The sequence below is a fragment of the Rhincodon typus genome, chromosome 22 (assembly GCF_021869965.1).
Source record: "Rhincodon typus isolate 14 chromosome 22, sRhiTyp1.1, whole genome shotgun sequence".
Classification (NCBI taxonomy): domain Eukaryota; kingdom Metazoa; phylum Chordata; class Chondrichthyes; order Orectolobiformes; family Rhincodontidae; genus Rhincodon; species Rhincodon typus.
The window spans coordinates 3,161,281-3,181,286 of NC_063353.1; the positions used below are offsets into that span (position 1 = coordinate 3,161,281).

The following is a 20,006-nucleotide window of genomic DNA, read 5'->3' on the forward strand; positions in this document are numbered from 1 at the left end:
TGTTTGCATGAAATTTTTCCTGACACAAATATGTTTTAAATTTGCCACAATAGCTGCATAATGCAAAAGCAAGTTTAGGTATTGAGAGGACAGTTTTATATGTTGAAAAGTAGACATGAACTAACTTGAGTAAGTAATGAGAAAATGGCTGTGATCAAATTTCCTCTTTGCCATTTATTCCTTTGGGACTTGACAAAATTCTGAACCTGATGACCAAAGCGCATTGTCTTATGTCTCCCAGTATTGATGAAATTGTAGTGCTCATATAGCTTGTTCTTCTTTGTTTGTATATTTTTTATCCATGTTTCAGAAAACTTTCTAAGGTTAAATCTTGCATGTTTGAACGTATGGTATTTTAACCGATTGTTTTATAGGGGCCTCCAAAAGGAGGGTGGTGGGAATTCTGTGGGTGATAGAATAAGAATTGCAACCAGTTTGGAATGGAGAAAGTGACATTTGCACTTCCAGTGGATAGCCTCAATTTTGAATGTGTGCACACTGAACAACCTGAAAACACTATTTTTTTCTTTCATTGGATATTGCCTAGGCCAGAATTTATTTCCCATCTCCAGGTGCCCTGAAACGGAGTGGCATTTTGGGCTATTTCTGAGGGCAGTTAAAAGTCAACCATCCAGATTCATGTGTGAATGAATTTTTTTAAAAGTAGATTTGATTGATTTTATTGCCACATGTACCGAAATACAGAGAAAAGCTTTATTTACGAGCGGTGCAGGAAGATCACAGCAAGCAAAGGATGTACAGATCAAAAAGACTTAGAGACATACAGGTTACATTGCAGGTTACATTATTTGAGGCTACAGTCCATTCAACAGTCTGACAATGATTGGAAAGAAAGAAACTGTTCCTGAAGCTGCTTATGTGTGTGTTCAGGCTTCTGTATTTTCTGCCTGACGGAAGAGGTCGTAGGAGGTCATTACCAGGGTGTGATGGGTCTTTGATAATATTGGCCGCTTTTCTGCAGCAGCGAGCCGTGTAGATAGAGTCCATGGGTGGAAGGTTGGCTTCTGTGATGGCCTGGGCTGTGCACACAACTTTCTGTAGTTTCTTACAGTCCTGGGCAGAGCAGTTGCCACACCAAGCCTTTATGCACCTGGACAGTATGCTTTCAATGGTGCATCTGTAGAGGTTGGTGGGCGACCTTATGGACATGACAAATGACAAATTTCCTGAGCCATCTGAGGAAGAAGAGTTGTTGGGCCTTCTTGACTGTCGCATTTACGTGGGAAGTCCAGGACAAGTCGTCGGTTATCAATTTAATTCGGCAGAGATTTTGAATTATATCCAGCTATTTGTTTTCCTATATTATTTGAATAGAACATTTTTTTGTATTTAGCTTGTATTTAAGGTGTTACATAATCTGGTGATTCACCGTACACTTGTAATATTATTGTTCCTCCTTGCTTTGTGATGCTGAACTGTTTAGACACCTTGCATGTGTCATTACCTGTGGATGAACATGATTGTGCAATTATTAGTTGCAGTGTAATTAAGCATAATTTTAGATGATTATTCTGTTAATTAACTTAAACTTAGGGCAGTAATCTATAAAATGATGTAAAACTGAAAGGACCACATAGAAACAGGTGAGAAGTTATAATAGAAACAAGTAATCATCCATGTCAGCATTTATCCTCCAAGCAATCAATTGGTTTTAATCATGCATTAATGCGACATGGTGGCTCAGTGGGAAGTATTGCTGCCTCACTGTGCCAGGAACAGCGGTTTGATTCCACACTCAGGCAACTGTCTGTGTGGAATTTACACATTCTCCCCGTGTATGTTTGGGTTTTCGCCAGGTGCTCCAGTTTCCTCCCACAGTCCAACAATGTGCAGGTTAGGTGGATTGGTTACGTAAATTACCCATAGTGTTCAGGGATGTGTAGATTAGGTGCGTTGGCCATGGTAATTGCGGGGTTACAGGGATATGGTAGGGGGATGGGTCTGTGTGAGCCGAATGGCCTGTTTCACACTGTAGGGATTCTATGGAACATCATCTCAAGCCCCTGTCCCAAACTGAGTCTTGACCTAGTTTCTACTTCCTGATGGTAAGTTCCATCGTACCTGAACACTCTGTACAAAGTTTCTCCTCTTCTTTGTTTGAAACCCATTGTATTTAATCTTGTGTTTGTGGCTCCTCGTTCTTGATCCCTCAACAGCAGGTAGTAATCTCCTATTTTGCCATAATGGTGGTGTCCTACTTCCTGGAGCAGTAAGGCAGCCTGCTCTGGAGTTGTGTAATGACATCTCTAAATGGGTTGAATAAAAATATCTCCCCCATCGCTTCACAATTTAAAACTCTTTATTGCATTCCCTGTCAATTTTTTAAAAAGGCCAATTCTTGCATCTTCCTTATTCCTATTCGCCTACACCAGGCAGGGTTAAGTTTGCAAATTAAATTTTTACATATTCCTTCAATTGTGTTACAGTTTTGTAACTCCTGTCTCTATGTTTTTAGTCTAATGAGACACAACTTAGATATTGAAACTTTTATGCATATTTTATTCATCTGGATTCTTATAGGATTTCAGGGATTCAGTGATCCAATCTTCAAGACAGTATGGAAAGCAAGTGATTGAAGATAAGATCTTGAACCAGATCCTATACTACCTGCCACAGCTGTATGAACTAAATCGGGGTCTGCTACGAGAATTGGAGGAAAGAATGGCTCATTGGTAATGGATCTTTCAGCATTTGACTTGATAAAATCTATTTCCTAACAAGTATAAGCTTTCGAATCTGATAAATAATGATTTATGAAGAAAGTTTCAGGAATATGGGTTTCTCTTTGGGAGGAGGTCACTGTTAAAATAAGGTAATAATCCAGAAATAGTGACTGGCAAGAGCTGCTAGTGAGAAGGGAAATGGTGGCATAGTGGTAATGCCACTAGATTAGTGATCTAGAGGCCTGTGTTAGTTATTTGAACTGATTGATAAGCAAAAAAATGTAATCTATTGTCAGTTGAGTGCAACACAAACAACTGCTTTTTGTAAGCCTACAGTGAAAAGTCTACAAGAACTCTGCGACATTAAAATATTCACTGAGTGACCATTGCATCACTTTCAGATAGTCATCTGGAGGCAGAACCCCAGAGTGATTTAAAATGGCCCAACATTTAGTTCTAGGGCTACGAGCCCTGGAAATTCTCCCAACAACTCGGTCCTGTTTGCACTTTGACATATTTACTAGTTAAATGAGTTCAAATGATGAGAATTTCTACACAGTTTCCCAATATGGGGTCTTGCACTTGAAAATAAGCATGCCTTCATTTCACAATCTATTGAATCACAAAGTGATAAATATAATCAAAGACCTCCAAAATCTTGATCAAGCAGCATTCTGCTTGTGTGACTGATGACCCATAGAATTCTACAGCATTCATAACTGAGTCTGACCTGCTAATTATCTGACACTACCAACTCACAATTATCGTAGAATTTGCAGGAGTAGGATTCTTCTCCTGTTTTGAGTTGTGTTCAATATCTCCATTGTCGCCACAGCTAAATTGGCATCTATTTTGATTGTGTGTCCTGCATCAAATTTATCCACTGAACCAGGGAGTGTAAACTACAGCAATCATCTTTCATGTACCAACTATAGTTCTATGCCAACATTATCAATTTTGCCTGTCTTTAATATTGGATTGCTTTTATTTCTGTTCCACATTATCAAAATAATTTTGTAGGGAAGAGCATCAGAGAATAGCTGATATCTTCATGGAGAAGGGACCGTACCTCAAGATGTACTCAACATATATCAAAGAATTTGACAAGAATGTTTGTTTGTTGGATGAACAATGCAAGAAGAACCCTACTTTTGCAAATGTGGTTAGAGAATTTGAGGTAATAACCATTCTTTAGATCAGCATCAAATTTAGCATTTTGCTGCTATACATGTATATTTTTTCAGCTAGATGCAAGACTTGATCATTTATGTAGCCTCCAAAATACATCATGTGAAATGCTCCAATGTTTTCCAACTGGGTTACGAATCTTCTTGTCTGCAAAATTTCAGGCTTCTCTTTTCTTTTAGATGAGTACTCGCTGTGCAAATCTGGCACTCAAACATTACCTGTTAAAACCTGTCCAGAGGATTCCACAATACAAGCTGCTTCTAACAGGTATTGTTACTTCATTATTTCTGAAATATGTGTTCATGGTGGAGTGCTTAAAAATATTCCCACTATTTGACGGAAGACAACTTCATTCAAGATACATTAGACATTCAGAGTGTGTGTTTATGTAGCATTGGAGTTGGTTACTAGAAGATCCCAGTTACGGTTTGTAATATAATGTTTAAAAAGGTTTTCAATTTAATGGATCTAATTTAGTTCATTTTTGATTTAAGTTTGCAAACTAAAGGTACTACTGTTTGCAGCATTCCTTGTGTTGTGCCTTGCCAGTTCATAGTAATTTTGGATAGACTGCATTGACGTAGACTGCATTGTAAATCCAAGTATTATATTTACTGTATACCATGGTAGGAAAATATAAAGTGTAGCCTATGTCATTCTTTAATTAACTTTTAAGAGTCTCATAATTCCATATTGAATGCATTGAAGCCACAATGAATAATGGCAATTTGAAAGTGGTATTGACCTGCCTTTGCATTAAAGGCAGAAATTATTCTTTGTATCTTACCTGCTGTATATCAAACTAATTTAACTGAATCATTTATCTCAAGATAAATATCTGAACGTTTTGTGCTTTATATAAATGACATAGTTGAATATGTAGATGGGTCGATTAGTAGGTTTGCAAGCGATACAAAGATCGGTAGAGTTGCGGATAGTGTAGAAGGTTGTCACATAATGCAACGGCATGTAGATCAGTTGCAGAAATGGATGGAGAAATGGCAGATGGAGTTTAATCTGGGTAAGTGTGAGGTGCTGCACTTTGGGAGATCAAATGTTAAGGAGAAGTGTATAGTTAATGGCAGGACCCTGAACAACATTGATGTACAGAGGGATCTTGGGGTTCAAGTCCATAGGTCCCTGAAAGTGACCACTCAAGTGGATAAGGTGGTAAAGAAGTCATACGGCATGCTTGCCTTTATTGTTTGGGGAGTTGAGTGCAAGAATCAGCGTGTAATTTTGTAGCTTTATAAGACTTTGGTTAGGCCACATTTCGAATATTGCGTTCAGTTCTGTTTGCCGCATTATAGGGAGGATCTGGAGGCTTTGGAGAGGATGCAGAAGAGGTTTACCAGGATGCTGCCTAGATTAGAGGTATTAGCTATAAGAGAGGCTAGAAAACTCGGCTTGTTTTCTCTGAAGCGGTGAAGACTGAGGGGAGACTTGATAGAAGTCTACAAAACGGTGAGATGTATAGATAGTGTTGACGGTCAGAACCCTTTTTTCCCCAGAGTTGAAATGTGTAATGCGAGAGGGCACACATTTAAGGTGAGAGGGGGAAAGTTCAAAGGAGATGTGAGGGGCAAGTTTTTTTTACACAGGGAGTGGTAGGAGTCTGGAATGTGCTGCCGCGTTGGTGGTGGAGGCAGATACAATAGGGGTATCTGGTTGACTTTTAGATAAGCACATGAATATGCAAGGAATGGAGGGATGGTGGACCCAGGGCAGGCTGAAGGGCCTATTCCTCTGCTGTACTGTTCAGTGTTCTATGTTTTGTCTTGAGATGAAGATGCATGTAGACCTTGCTTTAAAAAATGCTTATCACAATTCCTTTTTATATCTTCACTCTTCATTCCTCCATCCATTCATGGGGCATCTTGTAACTCTCACAAAAATAAGTACAAGAATAGAGTAGAATACAATACTCTTCTCACAAGTTATTTTCCTCCATCAAGGAAAGTACATTGACATCTCCCCAAATTGTCACCACCAAGGTGAAGAACATTCTGTGTTTAGAAAAATGCCTTGGTAGTCCAACTTTTGAACATTGCTGAAGAAAAAGCTGCGTTGGCTAAGCTTATCATGTTGCAGTGGTAAAAAAAATTGTTCCTTTTGAAGTTGATATTCTTGCAATTCAAGCAGCACTCCCTTAGCAATAACCTCACTGATGCTCAGTTTGGATCTGCCAGCGCCACTCGTATTCTGACCTTATAACAGCCTTAGTTCAAGTATGGATAAAAAAGCTGAATTTTGGAGGTGAGGTGAGGGTAACAGCCCTTGACATCAAGGTTGCGTTTGACTGAGTATGGCATCACGGAGACCCAACAAAACTGGAGTCAATGGGAATCAGGGAAAACTTACCACTGATTGGAGTCATACCTGGTACACAGGAAGATGATTGTGATTGTTGGATGTCAGTCATCTCAGTCCCAGACATCTATACAGAAAATGCACAGGGTAGTGTTCTTGGCCCAGCCATCTTCAGCTCCTTCATCAATGACCTTCCTACCACCTATCAGGTCAGATGTGGGGATGTTCGCTGATGATTGTGCAATATTTAGCACCATTTTTGACTCCTCAAATACTGAAGCAGTCCATGTCGAAAAGCATCTGACCTGGACAATATCCAGGCTTGGGCTGACAAGTGGCAAGTATTATTTGCACCACATAAGTGGCAGGCAATGACCATATCCAACTAGAGAGTATCTAACCTTTGGTCCTTGACATTCGGTGACCTTTGCTGAATTTCCCACTATCAACATCGATATCAATGATGGATGTTAGCATCAACCAGAAACTGAACTGGACTTGTGATATAACCACTTTGGCTACAAGAATAATTTAGAAGCTAGGAATCCTCAGCAAGTAACCCACCTCCTAATGCCTAATCTGTTACAGATATACCTTGACATCAAGGGAGTCTTGGGGTTTTGATCCAGTGACAGTGAAGGAACATTAGTTAGTTTCAAGTCACGATGGTGTGTGGTTTGGAAGGGAACTTGCAGATAGTGGTGTTGTCATGCATTTTCTGCCCTTGTCTTTCTAGGTGCTAGAGATTCCTGATTTGGAACGTGCTGTTGAAGGAAAGTTGATAATTTGCTGCAGATGTGGACACGTCAGTGCCACTCTGTACTCGTGGAGGAGAGAGAAAATATTTAAGTTGATTGATTAGTGTTCTGATCAAGGGAGATATTCAGAGACGGATCATCTCAATATCTGGCAATTATGTGACATGACTATTATGTGCCATGTATCAACCCAAAGTTGAAAGTTGTCTGGATCTTGCTGCATAAGGATCAAACTTTTTCAGAATCCGAGGAATCACTGATGCAAATTGTGCAACGATCAACTAACATTCCCCTTCTGATTTTACGTTGGACAGAAGGCCATTGATGAATCGGCTGAAGATAATACCCTGAGGAACCTCTGCACCAACATTCCGAGTTGAGATAATTGACTCCAAGACCACAGCCTTTTCTTATGTGCTAGGTTTGACTCCAACAGTGGAACTTTGTATTCCTGATTCCCATTAGCTTCAGATGTGGTAGAGGTCCTTGATGCCAAACCCTATCAAATGCTACCTTGACATCAAGGGCTGTTACCTTTATCTCATAGAGTTGAGTTCTTTATGTTTGGACATTGAGGTCAAGTGGTCCTGGTGGAACCCAAACTGTTGCATGCCTTTGGTTTAATCTGAAACAAATTATTGACATCTATGTATTCCTAAATAAATGGTGTCGTCGTAGATGCCCTCTAGGTCCACTGCACAAACATTTTTAAGCCTTTCCATGGGAACTGCTTTTTCAATTGAATGAGTCTAATTTCCTACTCAATGCGTATTTCTAATATGTATGCAATCCTCAAATCTGCAGCCATCCATACAACCTTATTAAGCTCTGATAAATGCTCAAATTCACTGTTTAGATGGGGCAGTCCAACACAACTTCACTTTCTGCAACAACAGGCCTTTTATTTGAAGATGCAACAAAAAAAAAATGACACCTAGCTATTAGAAAGTTACAGAAAAAATGCAGCATGTAGCTGAAGGATTTTGTCTTGCACTGATCAGGTCATGTGTAGAAATAATTGCAACAATTTATACCACAGGAAAAAAAGATTGGCAAGTCTGCTCTGTTCGAGACATTGTCATATAGAATGCTGTGGGGAACAATAGACTCCTCGAACTCCCACGTAATTTTAAAAAAGGCATGATGAATGGACATTTTCCTCTTATCTACAGAGAGCAGGTCCCTGCATATTGAAACTACATTGCTTCCAGCAAGTCTATAGTGCCACAATACAAGCTTCACTGCTTTATCTTAAATTGATCATTTGTGTAAGTATTAGCTCACTCAGGATTATTCAGCAAGTTCTGCTCAATTGCAGAGTCACATTTAGTGGTAGATATTTTATTTTGGGTTTGCAAGGACAGGCTGGATGATTATAGTCTACTCCTCTATTAAGAACAATTGAAAGAACATGCTGTTTAATCTGTCAGTCATCGAGATATATGGCCTACCTACCCATTATCGCTGTTCCACTAAAATTTGTACAGAATGAAACCAATACATGTCTTTGGGCTGATAACAACATCCTTTTAATGGAAAATACCACTTAGATAGCCATTGTAGCAGTGCAAGATAACTTGCTCAAGCTGTTGACTACATATTTGAGATTCCTTGCACTTCCAGGTTAATTTGAGGTAGACTGGACACTTTTCAAGTTAACTGTTGGCAGCCTTTAGCCCATTTGTAAGTTCGCAAGATACATTACTAACAATGATAAGATCAGGCAAGCCATTGCCCCACAGGATAATTTTGATGCATTCTATTTCTGCATTCACCTTGCAAGTTGATCAAAATGCCTTATTTTAGAAGATTGCTTATGACTCCAGTTTTGTAATGTGTGAACCTATACAAGTCCCAATGCGCATTTTAAATTGTAAAGATAGGCTTGTGGTAAACAGTAGTTGAAAATTCATTATTGGATTTCTCAACTAGCATGTTGAAGAAAGGTAAGTGTGTTGGACTGCTCCGTCACAAAAGTGAATTTGAGCATTTGATGGAGGGTGGTAAGGTGTGTAAGGAATGTTCAAGGACTGTGTACATACAGGAAATATGCACTATATAGGAAATTAGAGCTTATTCAATGGAAAACCTGTCTCAAGGAAAGGAATAAAAATATTTGTGTGCATTGGACCCAGAGTGCTTCCATGGCCACGCCATCATCTTAGGTTACAGCAGTGTCATTAAAATAACTGAGGGTTGTTTAGTTGATAAACTTGGTGAAAACTAATTCAGAAAATAGCACATCTATATTGCAGTGATCTAGAAAATTGTCTTTAAATTATACCGTACAGTGCACTTTCTGATTTTAGAATTAAAAGGAAATGAAGAACCTAAACTGATTTTTAGTTTACTGTTCAAATGAACATTTCAAAGAACAATATGAAAATTCCTCTGCCTTTCCATATTACTGGTGTGTATTGGAGAAATTATTGTGGAATGCTACTAATTTTGTTTTATGCACTTTAGAACTAAGTCAAATAATAAAATGAGCGGCAAGCATGTTATTTTAGTTTGTTTACTTCATAATTATGAAGGGCTTAGGAATCTTCATTCCATATAAAATTAGTATTCATTGCTGTCAGCTAGGAATGGTATGATTGATGCAATCAGACTTTCTTATCTAATTTTCTCTCACCTGGAGGGAAGGGTACTGCTGAGTGTCCATTTAAACAAACCACATCAGTAACTTGCTATATTAACGGTTTGATGAAACTACGCTGGAGTTATATACTCCATTGCGGTGTTTACATTATATCCCTGGAAATCAAATTTGCAACTGCAGTATAGTTTTAGGCATGTAGTGTCCTGTTCTGTACTGCCTGACTAGAACTCTAATTTTCTTTACACAGGATAGATCATGATGCATGAGTGGTTACAAATAGTCACAAGCCTCCTATCCAGCAGGTAAAATGCAGATGATAGTTTTGGCATTATTTAAATATTGAAATTAATTTCAGGCAGGTTGAAAAGATGGATGAGATCCAAGATCCTGAGACACTCCTTAAATTCAAGTTGATAACGGTAGAGTGACATTCCATACTATATCAAACTGAAACAGTGAACTACCCTTCCCCATTAGTTCTCCATTGGTTTTTATCAGTCCATTTGGCCCCAAGGCTCAGATTTGAACAACTCTTTTCAGCGGTGCAAAGTAAATGGTACTTTCAGCAAGATTGAAACTGTAGGGCTAGTCACAGAATAACAATTATTACAGCACAGAAGGAGGTCTTTCTGTCCATCATGTTTGCACTGGCTGTCGGAATGAGCATTTCACTAAGTACCATTTCCTAATTTCTCACCATTACTCTGCACATTGTTCCTTTGGAAACAACATTTTAATTCCCTTTTTGAAAGCCTTAATTTAACATGCTTCGACCAGAGACTTTTAGGCAGTGCATTCCACCCCAATCACACTTTATGAAAAATATGTTTACCCATATCACTTTTGCTTCTTTTGCCAAATATTTTAGATCTGTATCTTCTTGTTCTTAAGCCTTTCATGAATGACAACAGTTTATTTCTTTCTGCTCTATCCAGGTCCCTCAGCACGGAAACATTTTTGTGATTTTTTTTTTCTGAATCCTCTCCAGTATCTTCACGTCCTTCCTAAAGTGTGGCACACTGCAGTAGACACAGTGCTTCAGTTGAAGCTAAACTAGTGACTTGTACAATTTCAACACAGCCTCCTCAATCTGTACTCTAAAGCCCAGTTAATAAAACTGAGATATGCATTATTAACTATACTGTCATCCTGTCCTGACATCTTTACTGACTTATGCACATGAGCATCCATGTCCCTATGGTTTTGCACTTACTTTTGAGTTTTACTCTTAATTTTATATTGTGTCTCCATGTTTTCGTACCAAAATGTATCACCACACATTACTCCACATTGGATATCATCTGCTACCAATCCAGCCAACTTGCCTATTGCCTTTCAGAATTCGATACTATCCTCCTCATTGTTTGCAATGCCTCCTTGTTTCATTCCTCAACTTTTGACTTATGGTATATGTCATTAAAATAGAAAATGAGGAAAAAAAAATACAGGAAAAGCAAGGATCCTAACATTGACCACTATGGAACACTACTGTAAACCTTCCTCCAATTTAAAGAACATCTATTAACCACTACTGTTCATATCACTCAGTCAATTCTGTATTCATATTGCTACTGTCCTTTTTATTTCATAAGTTCAAACTTGGCTGTTAGGTTTTTTAAAATTCATTGGATGTCCCTGATTAGACCAGCATTTATTGCCCATCCCTAATTGCCCAGAGAGCAGTTAAGGGTCAACCAAATCAGGATAGGATGGTAGTTTCCTTCCCTGAAGGACACTATTGATGGGTTTTTCTGGCAATCAGCAATGGATTCATGGTCATCATTGGACTCTTAATTCAGAGTTTTATTGAATGCAAATTCCATCATCTGCTATGACAGGATTTGAACCCAGATCCCCCAGAACATTAACTGGGTTTCTGGATTAACAGTCCACTGATAATAACACTAGCCCGTTGCCTCCCCTAAACAATGTACAATATTGTATTAAATGTTAGTTTGGAAGTCCATGTATACCACATGAATAACATTGCTGTCATCAACCGTCTCTGTTATGTCTTCAAAAGACCTCAGTAAGTTAATTAAACAAGATATTACCTTAAGAATCCCATGCTGGCTTTTTGTTTTAATTAAGCTGCAGTTGTCTATGTGGGTTTCAATTTTGTAATAAATTATTATTTCCAGAAGTTTCCCCCACCACTGAAGTTAAACTGACTGACCCCTCATCTTTCTCTCCTTTTTTCTCAAGTGTTTATCGTTTACAGTTTCCATTGTCAATTTCCTTAATATCCTTGAATGCATTTCATCCAGTCTCGTGTCTTATCAACTTTAGGTACAGACAGCCTATCCTGTATCTCATTCTTATCAAATATTAGCCTTCTAGTGACTGCGTTAACTCCTCTTTCTTCAAGACTTTTGCAGCATCAACTTCCCCTTTTAAAAGATAGCTGTGAAGTATTCGTTTAACACATTGGCTAGCCCCTCTGCCACCATGTGTAAATCTCCTTTTTGGTTCCTAATCATCTCTACTCCTTCTCTTGCCAACCTTTTTACTATTTAAATGCCTATCAAAGATTTTCGGATTCTCTTTCATTTAGTTGGCAGTCTTTTCTCAAATTCCCTCTTTGGTTCTTTTGTTTGCTGTTTCACATCTGCTCTGAGCTTCTTTATTCAACCTGTTCTCAATTGTATCTTCCACTTGACATCAGTCATAACACACCTTTTCTTCTTCACTTTAATTTCTGTCTGTTTTGTCAACCAGAAGCTTTTCATTTGTTTTCCATATTTTTCCTTTTTGAGTCAAATACCTTGACTGTGTCTGAACTATCTTTCTTTCAAGGTAACAGTGTTCAGTTGCATCCCAAGTATTATAATTGGTGTGTTCAAGATTTTTGGAAGTTTATCTTAAAACTAACCTAATTTTTTTAATGCTAGTTATATATAATTACTGTAATTGAGTATGATGTTCCACTACTGGCAGAAGCATGGTGGCTCAGCATTTTGTACTGCTGCCTCAGAGCACCAGGGACCCAATTCTACCCTTGGGTAACTGTCGGTGTGAAGTTTGCACATTCTCCCCATATCTGTGTGGGTTTCCTCTGGGTACTTTGGTTTCTTCCCACAATGCGGGTCAGATGGATTGGCCATGCTAAATTGCCCGTAGTCGCCAGGGATTTGCAGGTTAGGTGGATTAGCCATGAGAAATGCAGGGTTACAAGGATAGGGTAGGAGTTTGGATCTGGATGAGATGCTCTTTGGATGGTCGGTGTGGACTTGATGGGCTGAATGGACTGCTTCCACATTGTAGGGATTCTATGATTCTATGATACTGTACTTTGTCCTATCATGCAAACAGGTAAAAGTTTGGGTTGTAATTTTTATGGCTCAACTTTTATTGTTTCTGCCACGGCTAAATGAAATTTTCCCATTCTGAAGTCAATGTGCAAGTGATGTTTCTTGACTGCTCAGAATTGATATTTTGGGCTTATTAAGGCTTTTTGAGCAAAACTCTACATTGATCAGAATTACTATTATCGGGAAATGTTGGTATATTGAAATTGTATGCTTGGATAAAATAGCGGGCTTAAACTGAACTTAGCTGAAAAGCAAAACTTATTGCTAAAGTCCTTCTTCTTGAACTCATCAGTACAAACACAGAATAAACTTGTTTTCTGAAAAAATGTTAGAGTGGTGCAATTAACAGCAACCCCAAACATGCAGCATTTTTGTCCAATCATATGCTCACTAAAAGCAGAGTTTGTCGTGGTGTGTAGCTTTAATTTCAAATTTTCTATTTTCCTTGTTAAATGGGAAGTGGTATTTGGTGAGTATGAACTTTTCTGTTCTCCGCTATCCTGCCACAATGCAGTGTCCAATGAAAATACCAAGACCTTGAAATAGTGGATCGATTGCATGCATATTGTGCAGTACCAAATGAATTGTCTCAAGTGGTTTACACGTGTACTGCTAGATGTGATTCCATGATTGGATAGCATTTTCTCAACAATCCTGATGCACTAACAACTACACAAATGATCAATTTAAGACATAAGCAAAATAGTGCTGTAAATCCAAAATAAAAGCAGAAAATGCTAGAGAAACTCGGCAAGCCTATGGGTACACAACGGTGTTAACGTCAGAACTGAAGAAGAGAAGAGAATAGAATACCTGCATCATTTATTGATACGTGTATTGCAGTACAGGAGTACAGTGAAAAGATTTTACAATGGTCACCATCTTTGGTACAAATCTTGAATGCAAAAGAGTAATAAAGGGAAAAGTAGTGGCATTACTTACAATGTCAAAAAAAAGTTAGAAATAAGACAGTTATAACATAGATAAGGGATTGACATTCTAATCTGGTTAAAAATTCCAAATAGCAGCAGGTAAGCACGTGGTCTGACCGCCTGTGCCAGACCCCAGTCCGACAACTGTCTTGCTCCGCTCCACGCCTCCAATGCGCTCTGCGCTGGCACTCAGTTGCACTAAGTTATCCTGCACTGGGACTTGCCTGCCCACTTGCTGCTCCAGGACTGCTAAAAAGAGAGAAAGAAAAGAAAAAAAAACAGGCAGAGCAGAGGAGCTCTGGGTGCCATCCTGCTGGTAGAACCAATTTTATGATGATTATTTATGCTTGCCTAAAGGGACATACGTATGAAGGGATCATAGTTCAAGAACAAGGGGTAAGCCTTTTAGGACTGAGATGAGGATAAATGTGTTCACCCAGAAAGTGGGTATTCTGTGGAATTCAATACCACAAACTGTTTGAGGTGAAAACTTTGTGTTTTTAATGAGGAGGTAGATGTAGCTCTTGTGGTTAGAGACATCAAGGGATATTTGGGGTGGGGGTGTCGGTGAGTGGGAATAGTGGAGCAAGCTTGAGGGGTGGAATGGACTACTTCTGCTCCTATCTTCTATGTTTCTATGATTACATCACTTACTGAATGTGGTTTCCACCCTGCTATTTTTTTCAAGCTCAATATAAATTTAATATTTTTAAATTTCTTCTGGAGTTTTATTAAAAGAAAGGAATTGACAATTCTGTAGAAACCTTTGATAACCAAATATATTTTCCCCTTTCCTTTTCCATTTTTCTCTTCTCATCTCGAAGGCATTTCTTCTTAAACTGGGTTACAGTGCCAAAAATTCTAGTAGTTTTTCAAAAAAAAACTCATGATCTAAATGTCACTGTCAAAGTCAGTATTTATTCCCCATTCCTGATTGCTTTGAAAAGTGAACCTTAACGGTGGATTCAGACAGACTAGTTAACTACTATTGATTTTGAACCCTGACTTAAATCCATTATGCATTTAGGATTCACTTCTAAAGGGGCTGCTGGACCACATTTGTGATCTTCAATATAGATCACATCTGCTCAATGTGGTTCTTTCACCTACTGAATAAAGGTACCCAGCCATCAGGGGAGAAAATGTACATTTTTGACTTATAAGTAGCTGAAGGCGTACTCTGACTTAAACTTTTGTGTATTTCAGATTATATGAAGAACCTGTCTATAGACTGTGCCGATTACAAAGATACCCAAGGTATTAGATTGTCTGAAATAACTATTTATAAAATACTGGCATTTTTGTCTTTCATATATTAAGATACTGCTGATTATCTTTATGTTGTCAGCTGCTCTTGCCATTGTTGTTGAAGTAGCGAACCATGCCAATGACATAATGAAACAAGGGGTAGGTAAACAAATTTAACTCACTACTGTATTGATTTATTCTCTGTTTGTTTGTTTTTTTTTGAAAACTAGCTGTAATCTTAAAGTTGTTTTTTTTCCTCTCTCTGCCTCTAGGATAACTTCCAGAAGCTGATGCAGATTCAGTATAGCCTAAATAGCCAACAAGAAATTGTACAACCTGGAAGGGTGAATATTGCTGACTGACAATAGAAACTTCTATTCAAATATTTAAAGAGAATTTTGTAGACCATCGAGTGCAGGGAAGGAGATGCATCTTTCATTTATCTTTCTTGTATATCTAGATCCAAACTCTCCCTAATAATCTAGAACATAGAACAGTACAGCACAGTACAGGCCCTTCGGCCCACAATGTTGTGCCGAACTTTTACCCGAAACCTAAGGTCTATCTGACCTCCACCCCTACCTTATACTATCATCGACTAGCTATTTTCACTTCGTGCTGCTGACTCAAACGTTGTAAAATTGATGAATGCAGTTGCTGCAACATTGTAATGGTGATGTAACGCCTTATTCTCAAAAGAGATTGATTAGTAAGAGGTATATCTGTTGAAGTATAAGACACTTGCTGTAAATATTTAAGTTTTTTATGTATTTGCAAGTTAGTATAGAAACAAGGACAGAACAAGCAAATGTGTGACTGGAGAGATGGTGCAGAAAGGAGGGCTTTAAGTTGGTGGGACACTGGAACCTGCACAGGCTGGTTGGGTTGCACCCCAACAGACTTTTGACCATTGTCATTGTTAGGTGTTATGTAAGTAGTATTGGGGATGGTTTAAACAAATGAAGTAGCAGGATTGGAACCATATTTCAACATTAGAAAGGGAAAACAAATGGCACAAAGAAATGGGCGAGTCAGATCGAGAATGTAAGAAGATCTAAATTATGTTTGTAATGCATGTATGTGATTGTGTAATGAATAAGGTTGGTGAGCTCCAGGCACGGATTAGCATGTGAGGAAATGATGTTTTGGCAGTAATGGAGATCTAGCTCAAAGAAGGTAAGGACTGGTTAGTAAATAGTCCTGTATATATGTAATGTTCAGGAAAGAAATGAGAGGAGAGTCTGGCAGTACTGATTTTAAAAATAATAGTGTAGTGCTAGAGAGAGAGATTGTCCCACAGGGATCAGAGAGAATTTATTTGTCTGGAACTAAGAAACAATAGAGTAATTTTACATTACTGGGAATGTTCTGTTGGCCTCCAAATTGTGGGCAAGGTATAGAAGAACAAATTTGAAAGGGGCTTACAGAGAGTTATAGTTAGTGTCATTCTCATATTATAGACTACGGTAGTCATAGTGTAAAGACTAAGAGGAGGGGAACGTATTTCTGGAAAGATGAGAATGGACCTGTCCCAGGAATCTGGAATCAAAGATTAGCAGGCAAAAATGTAACTGAACATAGGGATCCTCTAGAAGAGGAAATAATTTCAGTACAGTTCTGGCACATTCGCATGAGGTGGAAAGGTAGGATAAACAAAATCAAACATATTTCCAATATGATGATTGAGATACAGTAAGAAATGGAAAAAGGATGCATATGACAAATGTCACTATGATAGTAGAAGTGAGATCTAGGCTGAATATAGTAAGTTTACTTGAGAAGCAACATGGAGCCAGTGTAGGAAGAGACTGGCAGCCAACATAACAGGGAATCGAAAAGTCTTCAATAGGGCATATAAATGGCAAAAAGGGTGTTAATGGGAGGACTAGGGCCACTTAGGGAACAAAACATAGATCTAAGCATGAAACAAAGGGCTTGGCCGAGGCACTAAATGACTCCTTTGCATATGTCTTTACCAAGAAAGAAGTTGGTGATGGAGGTGGCGAGACACTAAAAGTTGATAAAGTGAAGGTATGAGAAAAACTGTTTGTACTTTAAAGTTGGTAAGCCACCAGGATGGCATTAGATGCATGTGAGGATGCTGAGGCAAATAAAGACGAAAACTCTGGAGGCGCTAACTGTTATTTTCTAATCGTCTTTTGATACAGAGTAATGCCAGCGGTCAAGAAAATTGCAAATGTTATATCCCTGTTCAAAGAGAGGTGCAAGAGTAAACACTATAATTATAGGTCAATCAGTTTAGCTTCAGTTATGGGAAAGCATTTAGAAACTATAATCCTAAACAAAGTTAATAGTTTCTTTGAGGGGAAGTGATGGCCTAGTGGTATTAACGCTGGACTATTAATCCAGAGACCCAGATATTGTTCTGGGGACCCGGGTTCGAATCCCGCCATGGTAGAAGGTGGAATTTGAATTCAATAAATATCTGGAATTAGGAGCCGAATGATGACCATGAATCCATTGCTGATTGTCGGAAAAACCCATCTGGTTCACTAATTTCCCTTAGGGAAGGAAACTGCCATCCTTACCTGGTTTGGCCTACATGTGACTCCAGACACACAGCAATGTGGTTGACTCTGAACTGCCCTCTGGGCAAATAGGGATGGGCAATAAATGCAGTGATGCCCTCATCCTGTTAATGAATAAAGGAAAAAAAATTGGATAGGAAAGCTAGGACAAATATGTAAAGGGAAAATCAGATATAATTATTGAGTTTTCTGATGAAGTAAGGGTTGATAAGCCTATTGCAGTTGACAAGGTGCACATGGATTTTAAAGAACATTTGGTAAAGTGTTGTCAGTAAAATTAAAACCTGTGGAGTGAAAAGGACAATGGCAGCATGGATGAAAGTTGGCTGAGTGACCTAGATTTCAGTGTACAAGGCACAATTTCAAAATTTGCAAATGACACAAAATTTTGAAATATTATGAACTTTGTGAACTATGAGAAGGTTCAAAGAAGACTTCAAAAGCACATGGACAGGATGGTGCAATGGGCATGTGTGTGACTGATGAAATTGATTGTGGGAAAGTGTGATGTGATACACTTGGTTAGCAAAAACAAAGAACAGCGATATAAATTAAAGGGTACAATTCTAAAGAGGATGGAGGATGCAGGAGCAGAAGGATCTTAGGTTATATGTGCACAAATCATTGAACGTGGCAGGGCAGACTTGGAAAGCATTTATCAAGGCATACAAATTGAGGCAGTACAAAAACAAGGAAGTTTTTTCTAAAATTTTTTTCTAAAACGAGGTCTGGCATCAGCTGCAGTATTGCCTACAGTTACAGATACCGCAGTTTAAGAATGTATTGGAGGGAGTGTAATAATTATGTAAAAGGTTCCAGAAATGAGGAACTTCAATTACATGGAGAGATTTTAGAAGCTAGGGCTATTCCACTTAGAGAAGAAAAGATTGAGGGAAGATTTTACAGGGTGCTGAATGTCTTGAGGGGTCTGGACCTGATAGATGATGAGAAACTGTTCCCTTTGGCAGAAGGGCTCATAACCAAAAGACATTGAGTTCAAGTAATTGGCTTAAACACCAGAGATATAAGGAAAAACATTTTTACACAGTGGTTCAGATTGTGAATGCACTGCATGAGCATGTCGTTGGCACAGATTCAATCATGGTATTCAAAAGGAAATTAATTAAGCACCTGAAGAGAAAAGATTTGCAGGGCTACAGGGAAAAGGCAGAGGAGTGCGTCTAGATGAGTAGTTTTGGAAGAGACCTGGCATGGACACAATGAGCTAAATAGGTTTCTTCAATGTTGTAATTATAGTTCTATAATTCAATAAGAAAAGGGTGGCATACTTGGTGTTAACACTTAGCACTGATCATATTCTCTGCTGCTGCTTGTTATGATAATGCATCACTGTACATGGAAAGGAATTGGACAGGTGAGACAGAAGTTGACATAACGGCAATGGACTTGTCTGGATTTCTGGAGCAGTGGCAGCAAGGTTAAAAGGAGCACAGTGAGCAGAGAAGTCCCAGGAACGGACAGACCATTGGTAAAGCTGCTTCAATGTAATTGAAATGTGTCTTCACAGAAGAGCAGAGAAGTAATTGGTGGTTATTTCTCTTGGCTCTTGTGACTGGATATTGATTTAAGTTAAGACCTTGAGTACAGCTTAAGCCTTTCAATAGATAATGAATATCTTCAAAATTAAATTTGTTTCTTTGAGAGAATTAAGGGGATTCTGGTTGTTTGTTTGTGATTTTATCTAAGACTTTTTGCTAGTCTTCGCTTAAGTAGGTGTAAGAGTAAATAAAAGCAAGGGGTCTACATTTTATTTAGTTAAGCTGTGTCTGGGAATCTCCGGTCTGTGACATGTACATTCTACACCACGTGGGAAATTGTAGACACTCCTGGTGGTCTAGATGGCCATGTGTGCAGGAGGTGCCTCTGGCTGGAGTAACTTGAGCTCTGGGTTTTGGGACTTGAGTGCTGAATACAACAGAATCTTCCCAAGGCTGAGATGTTCATGCATAACAAGCTTTTGGATGTGGTTATCCTGCAACTTAAAGAAGTTCAGGCAAAGAGGGTTGGGTGACTGTCAGACTGAAGGTGGTGATCAGGCAGCAAGGTTCCCTCTCTTCTGAGGAAGGATCACTGGACCCGAAACGTTAACTGTGATTTTTCTTCACAGATGCTGCCAGACCTGCTAAGCTTTTCCAGCAACATTTGTTTTTGTTCCCTCTAATTACTTTTTCTGCTGCGTGGACCTCTGAGATCTGTGCACGGCAGCAGCTTCTGAAGCCAGATGTAGGTCCTGGAATGAACTCGACATTTCTATTTGTGCATGGAACCTCCAAGAGGTTATGCAGTTGTGCAGCTCCAAGGGAACTTGCCAGGCAGACAGTGAGGGAATCCCCTGAGTGCATCTCATTCACAAAGCATTTTACAGTCTTGGAAAATAGCAAGAGTGACAGTAATTCTGTGCAT

The 20,006-nt window shown here is 38.8% G+C and overlaps 1 protein-coding gene across 2 annotated transcripts in view; it reads left to right on the forward strand.

The window, feature by feature from the left end:
• The window catches only part of fgd6 (FYVE, RhoGEF and PH domain containing 6), a 96,501-nt gene that overhangs the window by 44,558 nt on the left and 31,937 nt on the right, over positions 1-20,006 (forward strand). The window contains exons 6-11 of one of the 2 annotated variants that reach the window (XM_048610199.1): positions 2,542-2,693; positions 3,705-3,861; positions 4,052-4,139; positions 14,992-15,042; positions 15,134-15,192; positions 15,306-15,377. In XM_048610199.1, the coding sequence (XP_048466156.1) occupies positions 2,542-2,693; positions 3,705-3,861; positions 4,052-4,139; positions 14,992-15,042; positions 15,134-15,192; positions 15,306-15,377 (579 nt within the window). Of the gene's footprint in view, positions 1-2,541; positions 2,694-3,704; positions 3,862-4,051; positions 4,140-9,789; positions 9,845-14,991; positions 15,043-15,133; positions 15,193-15,305; positions 15,378-20,006 lie in introns of those variants that run through there. The other variant, XR_007264463.1, reaches the window with a different exon arrangement.